The sequence below is a fragment of the Carettochelys insculpta genome, chromosome 1, assembly GCF_033958435.1.
Source record: "Carettochelys insculpta isolate YL-2023 chromosome 1, ASM3395843v1, whole genome shotgun sequence".
NCBI lineage: Eukaryota > Metazoa > Chordata > Testudines > Carettochelyidae > Carettochelys > Carettochelys insculpta.
The window spans coordinates 364668783-364683819 of NC_134137.1; the positions used below are offsets into that span (position 1 = coordinate 364668783).

The following is a 15037-nucleotide window of genomic DNA, read 5'->3' on the forward strand; positions in this document are numbered from 1 at the left end:
GCTTGGTGTCAGAGTTTTATATTTTTCAGAGGGAATGTGAAGTTTGTGCTGGATGTCCTGTTTACAACCCTAACGAATGGAATCCCCAAATCAATACAACAGGGACCACATAGGAATTAACAGTGTGAGCTTCCCTGTTCTGCCATATACTGTCCTCTATCAGTGCCTGGGTGGACTATCTACTGGAGGTTCCAAATTCATGCTGCCCGCTCGTTCTGTGCCTGCGGAGACAGCTGATGAGAAGGATGGCCTTGTTCATGAGAGCCAAGCAAAAAGTAAAGGGTCAAATTCACAAACTGTGTTTCTTTTTTCCAAAAGTTTTGCCATTAGGTCGTAATGAAATTCATAAACATCTCCCTTATCCCGCCTGCACTTGACCCTTTGGGTTGGAGGCCTACACAGGGCAGTAAGAGAGACAATGGATTCCATATGTTGCAGCTCTACCTCCTACTTGGAGGGGTGGGATCTGGGGCCGAGGGAGTGGAGCAGGATGGGAGGAGATGGGGCAGGGACTTGGGTGGAGTGGGGACAGGAGGAGGCAGGGCAGAGCAGTGCTGGGGCAGATGGGAGAAATTTCAAGTAGAATTTAGGGAATGGGAGAAGTTTTTGTTCTTTCATTGGCCTACACAGATGAGCCAACAATGGAAAAACAAATCAGTTAATGGTGCAGACCAGTAACTGCTTAATTCTCTCCTGAAACGAAGGGGAAGCCAGAGTCTGATCTGTGACTCTACCAGCACTGTGGTCTGTTCCTGGAATGATGTAGCTATTAACTGCCCCTTACCCTGTGGTCAACTCTTAATCAACTTTTAAATGTAGTATTGTGAAACTATGACAAGTTTCATATCCCCACCTCACCATGTGGCCCCAACCTCCCACTGGCAGCTTAACTCCCCCCCCCCCACAGTGTGGTCACAACCCACCCCCTGACTTAGACCCCACACTCCCCTCTGCCCTGTCACCCACCCACCCTACCTCTGGTGCCTTGCCACTGCCTCCTCCATGCGGCTCCCCTCTGCCAGCATTTCGGGGGGGGAGAGAGTAGAGGAGGAGGTGGCTGCATCCAGAGCTGCAAATGGCTCTCAAAGGGCCACATGTGGCTTGGACAGAGCTGGCCAGCTGGCTTTTGAAAAAAGATGCCAGAACGCTGTTCTGGGGTGTTCTGACAGAAAAAAAGCCCTGGTTTTAAATATAGTATTGTGATACCATGACAACAGGTTTCTTCCCTAAAATACCTCCTTCATTCCCCTTGCCAAATATCTTCAAGCAAGGTGCCTGGAAAGCATTCTGATTACATGGCACTCTTGTCTTTGTTTCTTTGTGAGTCCTTGTTCCCTGCTATGCTTGAAGAGTGTCAGCACCTGTCATGTGTGGGTCATTTTGTACTTTATATATACAGGTAGTCCATCGTGTTCGATGATACTTGAGCTTGCACAGGCTCATCGGTTGTGGACTCGCATGTGGAGTGATGAGAATGTTTAAAGTGGAAAAGCCATTGCACAGGAGCAGTTCCACTCTCTTGACCTCAGAAGCCTGGTTCCGGTGGTACGAAAAGTCGTCACGGCTGGGACTTCCTAGGCTGCAGTGTAGGGCCATATCGTCTTTGGTGCCTTGTCATGCCCTTCGCTCTCCACAGAGCGTTGCAGAACTGCCTTCCTGGTCATTGGATCTTGCTGTTGATCACATCTGCCCAGTCCGCTGGGGACGACTTTACATGCTGGAATAGGCAGTTTCCTACCTCACCACAGGTTTCCAACCTATCAGCCTGCCTGTCGAAGTGGTTTACTGGGGGTGGCCGCTGCATGCTACGGCTTCTTGGAGCCACAGGTGAGAGCTGGGTGCCAAGTGCAGACCAAAGGTGCATGAACTGCCCCGAAGAGACACGACAACTCTCCGCAACAGAGGTCTCCCTGGACACCCCATATACCCCAGTTTTTTTAAAAAACACCAGGGATCCCTACCAAACCATCTCTTCAATGATCAGAGAAAGGAAAAACACATTAGGAGTGTGTGATCCTAAGAACATCCCAGTGTCAAGAGACAAAGATTCACTGGTGTCAGTTAATGACTTTCAGCTGGCCAGACCAGGTCAGCATACTTATGTCAGAATCTGTATCTAACAGATCTCATGTCATATGTCATTGGAAAACTAATAACTCACTGAATCTTGGTAAGAAATTAGTCTTGAACAAAGACTGTAGTTTGTTACATCTTAGCCATTTGGAAAGTATATTTTCTGTTGTTTCACTTGTAAATGTCCATTTTTATTTCTTATGTTTGAACTCACTTAATTCTGGGTACATATGTTAATAAATTGTTTTTCCTTCTATAAGCTACCTCAGTGCTGTGTTTGCATGGAATGGTGTATTTACCCCAGTTACAGTAACAAACTAATGTGTTTTTGTTTCTCAATTGAGGGTGGGACACTTTGGGGCACATGGCTTTGGAGAAATTTGGGACTGGGAATGTATAGGGCTCACCCTACTGGTTGTAACCAAGGCTGGTGGGAGCCAGAGTGGGGCTGTAGATAAGCTGCTGCGGTCAGAGCTGTCTAGCGCATTAATACTCAGGGATCATCTACATTGGGGATCTTCTTACAGTGGCATAGTTACACCTCTCAGAGGTGTGAAAAATCTGAACCCTTGAGAAATGAAGCTCTGCTGACCTAACCCCAGGTAGAGAAGCTCTAGGTCAACAGAAGAATTCTTCCATCAACTGAGCTAGTGCCTCTGGGGGGGTGACTCATCTACACTGATAGGAAAATACCTCTCAGCAGCGTAAGGAGTGTTTACGCTGAAATACTACAACAGCCCTGCTGGAGCTGTACAGCTGTAGTGACAGACAGCCCTTTAGGGTGTAACCTGCAAGCTGGTAAACTGACTGTGGGCATCCCAGCCTGGAAGCTACAGCAGAGAAGTAATGTAAGGCAAGCAGGGTTGCAGGCTAAGTGCTGACACAACCCCTTACTGGTCTGAATTGCACCACCACAAGCAGAGCTGCCCCAGGCCCCACAGCAGTTCAGGGGACTAACAGGAGCCTGGTGCTGGCAGGCAGGCCGGCCCTCCCCTACACTCACCACCAGCGGTGGGAAGCAGAGCAACCCAGACCAACCAACTCTGCTTCACCAACTGCCAGCTGTGTTGCTCTACTCCCATCACCAGTGAGGGTGCGGGGTGATTCCACACCTGCCCCACAAGCCCTTCTCTCCAAGTGATAGAGCTGGGAGCTGGCGGGGGGAAGCAGGTTGCTCCACTTCCCACTGCTGTTGGTGAGTTTGGAGAAAGAGGTGGGGAGGGGCAGCATGTGAGGGCGGAGCAAGGGCAGGGAGAGGAGAGGCAGGGCAGGCCTGGGGCAGAGGTGGGAGGCTGTCCCAGGCCCTGCACCTCCCAAGGGATGGTCCTGTCTCCAAGAGCAACCAAGTACAAAAGAATAAAAAGTGGGCCTTCTCTATGGAGAGACTAAGCCACTGCTGCAGTCCCCACTGACATGCGCAGCATTAGACCATAAATCTATATCACCCTTTTTCTTAGTTTCAGTAGAACTGAACAGGCTGCAGAGGCTTCCTCACGAACAAAAACTAAAAGGCATGTACCTAAGAACGTATCAGCAAGGCTGTTAGACTGCAGGGCCAGCGCTTTTCTGAACCCTTTACTGTCTGATGGAATGATCGTAGACTGGCATACGAAACTTCCCACTAAGCTTGAGTAGTCTTCTGAGTCAGCTACCATGTCCTTTAATGTGACATCTGTTATGTTGTCTGTGCAGATCGCCATCTTCTTTCCCTATGAAAAGTAAACAAGAAAGGGAAGACACTAACTTTAGGCAGCATTGTCAGCCTTGAGAGGGAGAGCTGCAAACACAGAGAGCATATTTTCCCCATTGCTACTAAAAACAGTAAGCAGTTGTCAGCAAAAAAGAGACAAATTGCAACATTATTTTGCAATCATGAAGCTTTCAATTAAATTCTAGTGCAAATTCTGAAACATCAGTCACCTACCCCCCCAGGCATTGCCATATGCCTTACCCAGAACCTGTGATACTAAGCACCTTTATTTATTTATCTTGACAACATGGTGTATATTTGCAAAGCATAATAAAATGCCTTGTGAAGGAAAACCGTTTCTCCTTAGCCATACAATGATACACTGTAAAGTACCTTATTATCTGGGTTTAAGCTGGAAAAGCTGTTCTCAGATAGAGTATAAATGCATGCAAAGCATAAATGTATGTTCCAGCCTACAAACCTGCATTAATGCATTACGGAGTCATTCATATGCTTCCATACAGTAAAATTTTAGAGCAGCACTAACAACAAAGCAATTTGCTCACGGAGGGCCCATTTCTGGAAACTAATGAGCACTCCATGTTCCTGACCCAGCAATGCACGTAAGCACAGCTTAAGTCAAAAATATGTGTCACTCCAAGATGATGAAACTATAGATCTGCTTAACCTTACACAGGCATTAATGTGTTTTGCTTGATCAAGAGGAGTGTGTAGCACCTGGCAGGACTCAGCTCCAGGTAAGCAATATGTGCATGTTAAGCATGTAACTAGGCCCACTGGATTACTAACATCCATGGGACTACTTACTTGCTTTCATTCAAGCATGGGCTTAAGTGCCTTGACAGATCATGGTCCGTGCTAGCATTGTGTTGGTACATTTCAAGACACAGATTAAGCCCTTGTGGCTGGAAATCCTGGTTTTCCAGATTAAGCAGGTGCACGTGCCATAAACTGCCTTGGTTACAGGCTCCAAAAGTCTGAAAACAGAAAGCTAAATACAGGCACAGGAAATACACGCTAGAACGCAGCTGGGCATCGAGGGACCCCATAGACAGAAACACAGGGGCCATGAGGAAAGATGTCAAGAGCAAAGAGTCGCAGCTGCTAGCTCAGCAGCATACCCCATCAGCAGCAGAAAACTCAGGTTTACAAGTGGCATTAGGAGAACCCCTGGCGTGAGAACACAGGAAGACCAATGAGAATGAGGCTACAGTTTTAGCAAGCTCGGTTTCTGTATGTCAGTTCAGCCCTCAGCACTACCATGCCCTCTCCAGAGAATCATTCCACCATATATAGTAGCCTCACACGGCACAAGGTTCAAAGGAAAGGGCTTTTGCTCTGCAGGGCCCATTTGCATAAGGGAGCTGAGGACTCTTAGGCTACGTCTACACGTGCAGCCAACATCGAAATAGCTTATTTCGATGTTGCGACATCGAAATAGGCTATTTCGATGAATAACGTCTACACGTCCTCCAGGGCCGGCAACGTCGATGTTCAACTTCGACGTTGCTCAGCCCAACATCGAAATAGGCGCAGCGAGGGAACGTCTACACGTCAAAGTAGCACACATCGAAATAGGGATGCCAGGCACAGCTGCAGACAGGGTCACAGGGCGGACTCAACAGCAAGCCGCTCCCTTAAAGGGCCCCTCCCAGACACAGTTGCACTAAACAACACAAGATACACAGAGCTGACAACTGGTTGCAGACCCTGTGCCTGCAGCATAGATCCCCAGCTGCCGCAGAAGCAGCCAGAAGCCCTGGGCTAAGGGCTGCTGCCCACGGTGACCATAGAGCCCCGCAGGGGCTGGAGAGAGAGCATCTCTCAACCCCCCAGCTGATGGCCGCCATGGAGGACCCGGCAATTTCGACGTTGCGGGACGCGGATTGTCTACACGGTCCCTACTTCGACGTTGAACGTCGAAGTAGGGCACTATTCCGATCCCCTCATGAGGTTAGCGACTTCAACGTCTCGCCACCTAACGTCGAAGTTAACTTCGAAATAGCGCCCAACGCGTGTAGACGCGACGGGCGCTATTTCGAAGTTGGTGCCGCTACTTCGAAGTAGCGTGCACGTGTAGACGCAGCTTTAGTGTCATCCAAGATCAAGTCCCAGCAGACCAATGGGATGATGCCCTGTAGCAGTGTCAGGAAACAAACCCGAGTGCACAACTGGCCCTACCCGCCTGCAAAAGCCAACACTCACCTCATTCCCACACAGGCTGATGTTAAAGAAATGAAAGAACTTTGTCCCTTTGGATGTAAAACTGGGTCCATTCATTAATGAACCCACCCCGCTGAGGTTGGTGAAGTCATAATTCAAGGTCTGGTTGTCCCTGAGGTAAGAGAGTGTGCAGTCACTGAAGCAGGTGGAATGGTCCTTGGGGAAGGAGAGAAGGTAAATATTACAGGACAGCTATTGAACCCCAATTGTTCCCTTTGCTAAAAATAAAGGGAGAGTTCCTCCTATCTCCCTGGCTCACACTTCCCCTCCTCGTAGGCTGGTTAGATGAGCGCTCCCACGCCTGCTTCAGACTACTTAACCACAGCTTATATTTGCTGTACGCTGCTGCTCACTGCCTCACAATCTGAGGGGACTCTAAAATTCCAGCCAGCAGAGGGCAGTGGCAGGTTTATGTAATCTCGGTTAACCCAGTGTTGGTCTTTATCCCCTACAACTAGATAACACAGACAGGGTGTCCTGTATTAGGCGGGACAGTCCTGCATTTAAGGAGCCAAAAAGGCATCCCAACTTATTTTTTAATTAGGACTAATTGTCCCATATTTGGCCCTCCCCAGTGACCTTCTCCTGTGCTGGCCGGAGGCTCACAGGGAATTTTTAAAATGTAACTCCCCACCTGCTGCACCACTGGGACGCCACTGCCAGCCCCAGCCTTCCTCAGGTGTGGGGCTGGGCTGGAGATGGAGCTGTGGGGTGGGAAAGTGGGGGGTGGGGTGGGGGAGCTCGGGCCCTTGCAGTGCAGGGCTGAAGCCATCGCCAGAGCCCCCTCCACCTCCAGTCCCTCCAGGGCTGGGGTAGAGCTGGAGCCTTACTGCAGCTGGAGCCCTGCACAGCATGGGGACAAATCCCCGCCCCCCTCCCTCCAACCCCCATCACAACACAGAGCCAGGGCTGGAGCCCTGTATGGTGCTGGGCCCCCCTTCCAGAGTCCCTCCACAGGGCTGGGGTGGAGCTGGGGCTCGAGCCCTACCAAGGCGGCCCCTGCTGCGGACATGGGGCCAGAGCACTGTGTGGCGTGAGGGCAGAGCCACCTCAACCCAACCCTTGCCGCGTCACAAGGCCAGGGCCAGAGCTTTGTACCGTGTGGGGCCAAGGCCACCCCAGACATCCCGCAGGGCTGCCCGCCCCCCCACTGGAGCCCTGTGTGGTGTGGGGCTAGGGCCAGAGCCCCTCTAGAGTCTGCAGCACTGAGCCCTGAAGAACCTGCTGCAAGCTTGTTTCTCTCCCCAGCCCCAGTGGGTTGGGGGTGGGGGGGTGGAGTCTGGATGGGAGGGAGGGCACAGGAGCAGGCTGGGGTTTGGGTGGGAGGTAAAGTGCAGCAGTGGGTGGGGGGTTCAGGAGCAGGCTGGAAGTGTGAGGTGTGGGTGGAAAGAAGAGTGCAGCCATTGCCTGATGCAGGGTGACCATCAGTCCTGATCTAGCCAGGACATTCCCTGCCCCCAGGGTGTCCCGCATTTAGCCCAGAGGAATATGGTCACCTTAAACATAGAGCTACAAGTATACATTGGCACTAACAGATCTGGTGTTCTGAGTCAGCCAACAGGAGCTTTTAGATCCCCTCCTGGGTTGAGTCCTGCAGATGGACTAGATGGGGTTTCATTACACACTCGGAGATGCACAGAAACACACACACGTTGCATAGCATCACACACGTACAAACAGACGTGACACTGCAGATGAATTTAGAGCTATGAAACACTGGTTTTAACTATCTTGCAGAACTAGTAACCTGGTGGCTTTTTTACAGGGAAGCAGTAAAGACCTGTCCTTCTAGTCCTTATCTTACAACCTCCCATTTCTGCCCTTAATCAGGATTAGAACCATTTTTTGTCCCTGTACCTTGTTGCTTTTACTGCCAGGCCCACATGGGATACAAGCCTCTTTGCCGTACACCTGATGCATGGACAGATATGTGTTGGCTGGGCACTCCTTGCATTGGTTGGTGTCCTTCTCAATGTAGTGTCCAGGGGGACAGGGAACGCAAGATGACCCGGACTGTTCAGACCCCAGTGCGCAGGCCCGACAAGTTGAGGCAACTCCATCCAACACGTTGGTCACTGTGATCGAGTAGATCTTTGCCATGTCGTGTATGAACTGCCTGCTCTGAGACAAAAGCAGGAGAAATAGCCCCAGAGCCACTCATGAGTCACACTTTAAATAGTTCACCTGTACTATGAGCATCATCAGAATCCAGAATGCTCACCTTCTGTGACCTAAGGCCCCAAATATGGGAACTTGTTTAAGCATGTAGTTAGCTTTAAATGTGTGTGTCTAACTTGAATGCAGGACACCAGGTCAACCCACAGGAATCAATATGGGGCTCATCTCATGGCTTGTTTGCTCTCTGGGCACAAGGTCAACTCATAGGAACTAATGCAAAGTTGAACTGGTGGGTAGTTTGCTTTCAGGCCATGTGGTCAACCAGTTATTAATTGTGACAGACTACAGCCCATAGCAGGTTACAGTAGCCTAGTGGAGGGCACGTACGTGGGCAGGTGGGTCTGCGCTTTTGTGTTCCCCAGGGACTAAGGCCCAGCAAGGATTAGGCTGCAGCACCCATTTAAACCAACACCTGGGGCTAAATATGCATCTGCAACTGATCAAGGCCTGTGGAGCCCTCGAAAAAGGCTTCCCCTCAGGTAAGGAGGAGGAGGGAGAAAGGGGGCGGACCAGGAAGGAGGAAAGGTCTGTAAAGGAGAGAGCCCTGCAAGACAGAAGGCTTGCTGGAGCTACAGGGAAAACGTACCAGGCAAAGTGTCTGGGGAAGTGGACCAGGGAGGAAGCTGTTGCCCTGTCAGCTGAGGGAGACAGCTCCTCCAGCAGCAGCTGCCCAGGGTCCCTGGCCTGGAACCCGGATCAAGGGGGAGGGAACTGGGTTCCCCCCATGCTCCCCAGGACAGCTCGGGAGGAGCAGGGGGAGGCTCAATGTTCACGTGGGGACTTCTTCTGTTTATGACTATGCCTATGAGGAGTACGGCTCAGTAGGCTGTGCCTTACCCTGAAAGCAGAGAAAACAGGGGCACAGCGAGCCTCTGAGGCATTACCTAATGGCCCCAAAGTGCAGGACCCATGAGGGATTGCTCGGGACTTTGTCACATATTAAATTGCCTCCCAGGTGATAGGGCTGAGGGTGAGGCCAGGGACTGGGTGACAGGACCAAGTGACTCGCAAGCTAAGATCAAAGGCCAACAAGCAGCTTAGTTGAGCTTGACACCTGCTCTTATAGGAGACCTTGGATAAATGGGTCAGGGGAAAGGGTCTAGTTTGTCTGTTTGATTTAGGTCTAACTGGTCTGAATTGGAAAATGAAACTTAACCCTGAGGAAAAGGATTTGAAATCATGCTGCTGTTAAAAAAAGTTCTTTAATGCACTGGTTGGTGAGTCAATTGACAATGTGCCTAAGTCCAACTGACTTCAATGGCACTTGCTTACAATGTTTTTTTTTTCTTTTTTTCCTGAATAGTGACTTGGTAAGTTCTCATTTAACACATGAGGAAACTGAAACAGGAAAATTAAACTGTCCAAGGTCATAGGAAGAGAAAACTTCAGAGCAATACAGCAAACCTTTGACATATGCAGCTTCAAGTTGCACGTAACCTGCTTTCATGTGAGTCAAGCACAATTTGACAGTGCTCGGCAGCCCCTTCTATCTGCTGCATGGCTGTCAGCCTGACAGCCACGCTGCTGGGGAAAGGCAGGGATAAGCAGCCAGGAAACTGACCAACCCTCGTGGGCTGGTCAGTTTCCTGGGTCTGCAAACAGAGGGGAGCTAGGAACCAAGCAGCTGCCTGGTTCCCATCTCCCCAGATTTGAGGGAAAATTTGAGTTATTCAGGAATGCAACCTCCATGTAACTCGAGGATTTACTGTAACTAAAACTCAGCAATTCATGGCTGATAGCAACAGCTCAGACCAGTCCCTCAATCAACAGTCAAATGCCTACAACTCTTGGCCATTCTCCACATCCACCTTATTCTAGATCACAAAGTTCTAGTGCAAGTTCTATTGCAAGCTTGGAAGAGATGAACCAATTATTACCACATAACCTGTGAAGAAAAGCACTGTGCTACATTCAGAGGTGAACCTATACAAAGAGACCTTGTCCGCATATAAACTGCCTCTTAATGCTGCCAGGGTTAAGGAGACTTTGGGTTAACTGCAATGTAGATGTTGCTCACACAAGTTAGAGCTTCCCAACATGCCTGTAAACCCAATGAGGCTGAAAGCCCCAATTTCAGCAAGGTTCTTAAGCACCTGCCTAATTTCAAGTACAAGAAAAGATGCAATGGCAATTCTTTCACACTTTCCAGTGGTTCTAGTCCTGACATGAAAGCTAGGCACATATATCATATCATATCATGTGGGCTGAACTATGGCCCATATGCAAGGTGAGAAACATATAACAAGATGGACAACGTACCAACGAGAGCACAGAAAAGTTATGCAATGGGATTCATTCCCTTAATAGCCGTAACATTTTGTCTCTCCTTGGTTTTCCGATTGGGCACTTTTCACGTCACTCTATACCATTACTAAGGCAAGACAACACCAAATTTAAATCAGATGGGAACAAATCTGAAACCGAAATGAGAGACAGCCTTTCCAAAGAGGGTGAGCCAATTGGATCATTAGCCTTTTTGGAGATAACCTAAGATATTTTGCTTTTAGCAATTTATACAACTTTTTCCAGCTCCTCAAAATGTTCTATGTCATTATTACCTTTCACTCCTCCACTTTCCATCTCCAAACTTAACCACTGTTGAAAGTTTAATATATACACAACCATAAATCTAGATGGCAGAATGTTTCAATTAAGTTGGACAGGAGGTCCAACATCTGCTAGCCTATTATGTATTGAGAAACAGGCTGCACAGGTGTGGGAGTTCTGGGCACTTCGAACAAATGTCAAGAGGGGACTATGTGGTTAAATACTGTACTTAAAGCAAGCATGTAATACTTACATCTTGGCCTTGGTTTGTTCGCTGGAAGGCCCATGTGAATGTAAAGGAAGCATTTTTGGAGATAATGTGAGTGTAAGACTGTTTCTCTTTCGTTCTCTCCCAGGATTCTACCACATTTGTGTTTTTTCTGTTGACATCCTAAAAATGTACACAGGGAAAATACAAACAAATATTGTGGAATGAAGCTGTGAAGCATTAAATGGCAGTATTACAGAAAGAGCTGTGATGCCCTTAGTGACTCTCCAGAGTTACACAGTGGGTGAGTGGCAGAATCAGGAATAGAACCCAACTTTTCTGAGTCCAGCTCGCAGGCTCTGTACTCTGAACCACAATAGCATTATACTTTAGGTAGTAAATGCTAATCGTAGTAAAGTCAATTGGAGTTTGACAATGGACTGAATGATACAGAGGATTAATCTTTTTAAATTTTTTTTTAAAATAATCAGGTAACAGAAAAGAATAGGATCGTTACCATGAGTTATGAAGACCTGCTAGTTTATCAGTTAGATACCCCTGCAAGGACACTGCAAATAGTAAACTAATGCCACCCTTAATCTTAATTGTAATACATCTAGCCTAGCTAATTCATGTCCATATACAACTACTAAAGAAATATAGGGAATACCATGCTCATATCCCTCTGTAAAGTTACAGAGGTCTCACTTACCACCATAAAGTACATCACACAGTCAGCTGAACAGATGGTTTCAAAAATAAAAGATATCCGTCCTAGTTCTGACCCCGTTGTCCCTGTCACTGATGTTGGAGGCCTGTTTAACAGAGAGGAAATAAAACACTTACCACGTTCTTTAAGGATACTTAGCAGTCAACTATGCCAATTCACTCAAATGAAACCTGTAAATGGTTTTTGCAACAGTACCACTAATTCAATTCGGGGAGTGTGTTTGGATTTTTTTAAATGATTTATTTTCCATAATGAACATATAGTTTTACCAATCTGGATCCTAATGCCCAGGGCGCCCTCTCTAGCCCAGTTTCTATTTAAGCAAAAAATAAAGGCACTTGTAGGTTTCCCAGGAGACTCACTTATCATTTCTCATTGGACCCCTTTGCACTGGGGCTTCCTGCTCAACTACTGCTGCTCCTCCATGGCTGTGTCTACACTACAATAACTTCAAAGTTGCTTACTTCGAAGTACAACTTTGAAGCAAGCAACTTTGAAGTTGAGTGTCTACACACACCCTACTTCGAAGTGAAATGTCAAAGTAGGGCACTACTCCATTCCCGGGAACGGAGTAAGGACTTCAAAGTTAACTTTGAAGTAAGGGAAAGAGTGTATAGACTCTCTGCTTGCTACTATGAGGTAGTGCATAACTTCGAAGCTAACTTCCAAGTTAGTTCCTAGTGTATGCACACTCCATAAGTCCCACACAGGGCTGTACCCAGCTGGGAGCGCTGGCAGCCTCAGCCTATTCCATATGAAGCTTTGTCTACAATTCCTGGAGCTTCTCTCCAGCTCCCTGATGCCATGTGACTCCCATCCTCCAAACAGAGGCTGGCCACTTCCCATTTTGGGCTTCAGATTTTCCCCCTTTCCTGGCCAGGGGAAGGGAAAGTGCATGGGGAGGAAGCTGATGGGAAACATAACACCTGCATGGCCAGGTAAAAGCACATGTGTGGTGAGAAGAATAATGGGAATTGTAGTTCCCTCGCTCTGCAGATCTCTCCCATGTTAAAAAGCATCTTTCTTCTAGCGAAGCAGAGCTAATGGAGCATGGCAGAGAGGACACACATAACCAGAGACACTATGATCTTCTTCTTTTGCCTTTTTGTTTGTTGTCATCCATTACTTTAAAATAAAAGTCAGTCATATGGATGCCCGTTGTGTATCAGAATACATCACACTGCTGACTCCTGCAGGACTCCTTACAAGAGTAAACTCAGCCTAGGGCCTGATTCAGATCTCAATGGTTCCACTTCAGTAGAATTGCACTTGATTTATTGCAGTTGAACTGAGACCAGAATACAGCTCTTAACCACTGGCGAAGGCCCTGATCCTGCTATTACATCCAGTGACTTCACTCCATGAAGTTGTAAGAAGAAACCTGATTGCAGATTCATTCTGTTGTTGACAGTCCCAACCAAAACGAAACAATGGACAATGAATTACTTATGCATGGTCTTGTACTGGAAAATTGGTCTATGCAACCACTCATATCAGTATAACTTATGTCACTCAGAGGTCTGAATACGTTACACCAACTAAGCGCCAGTGTGGACAGCGCTATGTTAGGAGGAGAGCTTCTTCCACTGACACAAGTCCTATCTTTTGCAAAGGTGGATTCATTATGCTGATGGAAGAGCTCTCCCCTTGAGCACAGGGTGTCTATGCCAGATGCAATACAGCAGCACAGCTGGATTGGTGCAGCTTTACCATGGTAGAACTTTTGAGAGGAGAATTAAATTTTAAAAAATGCAAAGAAGCTATGGTCCTTACTTAAATCCTGGGATATGCAAGTTCAGAATAAGATAGTCATTGTCAGTGCCCCCCGCTCCACTCTGGATGTGATCACCAGCCACCTCCCAACCTGCACAGGAAAAGAACACATTTTACAAGAAGCAGTTTATTTAAATTGTCCAAGTCTCTCTATATAAAGTACTTTTCAAACTTATTTAGTAAGAATGTTACTAAAGAATAAGAATAAATTGTAAAATCCTAAGCAACTATTTTTAAAAGAAAGGAAACAGAGAATGTCTGAACTTGGTCAGTACAATGGTCAGTCTAGCCTCGTATGCGGTCTTCCATCTGTGGCTAGTGCCAGGTACTTCAGAACAGAATGAACAGGTCCATCGTCCAGTTATCCATCCAGTCTCAGCTTCTGACGGGGCACCCAAAGCACAGGTATTCATTCTTGACCATCTTGTCTATTAGCCATTGATGGAACTCTCCTCCATGGAATTATCTAATTCTTTTATTGAATTCACATCTACTTTTGGCCTTCATTACATAACCTGGCAACAAATTTAACTGGTTGACTGTGTATTGCCTCGCATCTGAGAAAGTGGGTCTTTGCCCATGAAAGCTTATGCTCCAAAATACTGTTAGTCTGTAAGGTGCCACAGGACTTCTTGTTTTGAAGATAACAGACTAACTCAGCTACCCCTCTGATATGTGTATTTGTGTGAAAAACTACTTCCTTATGTTTATTTTAAATCTGCTGTTTATGAACTTTATTGGGTGAGCCCTGGTTCTCGAGTTATGTGAAAGGGTAAATAGTACTTCTTTATTCACGGTCTCCAAACCATTCAGTCATGGACTTCTTAGCAGGTCTTTGGAGAGAACAGCTTCCACAGTTGTAATCAGTGGTGTTTTCCATCTCTAAAATTTTTCCAATTTTACTATAGTTACACCTCAGACTTATGAACACCTTGGGAACAGAGGTTCTTCATAATCTGAAATATTCATAACTCTGAACAAATTTTTTGAACGTTTACCACTGAACATTGACAATAAAGCTTTGGAATTCTATTATGCTGAAAGAAATCTCACTTTTAACCATCTCAGTTTAAACAACATGCTTGAAGTTAACCAGGTGCTTCTGCGCTTTTCTGAATCAAGGCCTGAATTACTTCATCCTGGAAGTTTCATTATGCAAAATAGAGGTTACCTCTCTGCTACCATCTCAGTACACATATTTTGAAGGTATTAGACTGGCTTGAAACAAAGACCTAAAGCTTTGTGTATTTTCAAAAATGCTAATAAAAATGTCCTTGAAAGTGACAGTGATCATGAAGCATTAGGGAAGATACAAATGGAGAGAACCAAAAGAGAACTCAAAGGACGGGGTTTTGTTTCTGTTTGTAATATAGACCTCTAAATGCACAACACTATCATCAGATCACATCTTCAGCTGCTATAAATGCATTTAGCTCCAGGGAAGTTAATGGAGCCAAAACATTTATTAGTTCAGGATATTTATTTTCTCTTTTTGGTATTCAACAAACTTTATGCCTATTAGGCCTTGTCTACACTAGCCCCAAACTTCAAAATGGCCATGTAAATGGCCATTTCGAAGTTTACTAATGAAGTG

The 15037-nt window shown here is 46.8% G+C and overlaps 1 protein-coding gene across 3 annotated transcripts in view; it reads right to left on the minus strand.

Annotated features, from left to right (window-relative positions):
- ELAPOR2 (endosome-lysosome associated apoptosis and autophagy regulator family member 2) overlaps positions 1-15037 on the minus strand; it is a 222002-nt gene that overhangs the window by 19852 nt on the left and 187113 nt on the right. For all 3 annotated transcript variants that reach the window (XM_075017528.1, XM_075017509.1, XM_075017519.1), the window contains exons 11-16: positions 13444-13534; positions 11653-11755; positions 10986-11123; positions 7865-8128; positions 5990-6163; positions 3593-3782 (exon numbers count right to left, since the gene is read on the minus strand). In XM_075017528.1, the coding sequence (XP_074873629.1) occupies positions 3593-3782; positions 5990-6163; positions 7865-8128; positions 10986-11123; positions 11653-11755; positions 13444-13534 (960 nt within the window). The remainder of the gene's footprint in view (positions 1-3592; positions 3783-5989; positions 6164-7864; positions 8129-10985; positions 11124-11652; positions 11756-13443; positions 13535-15037) is intronic.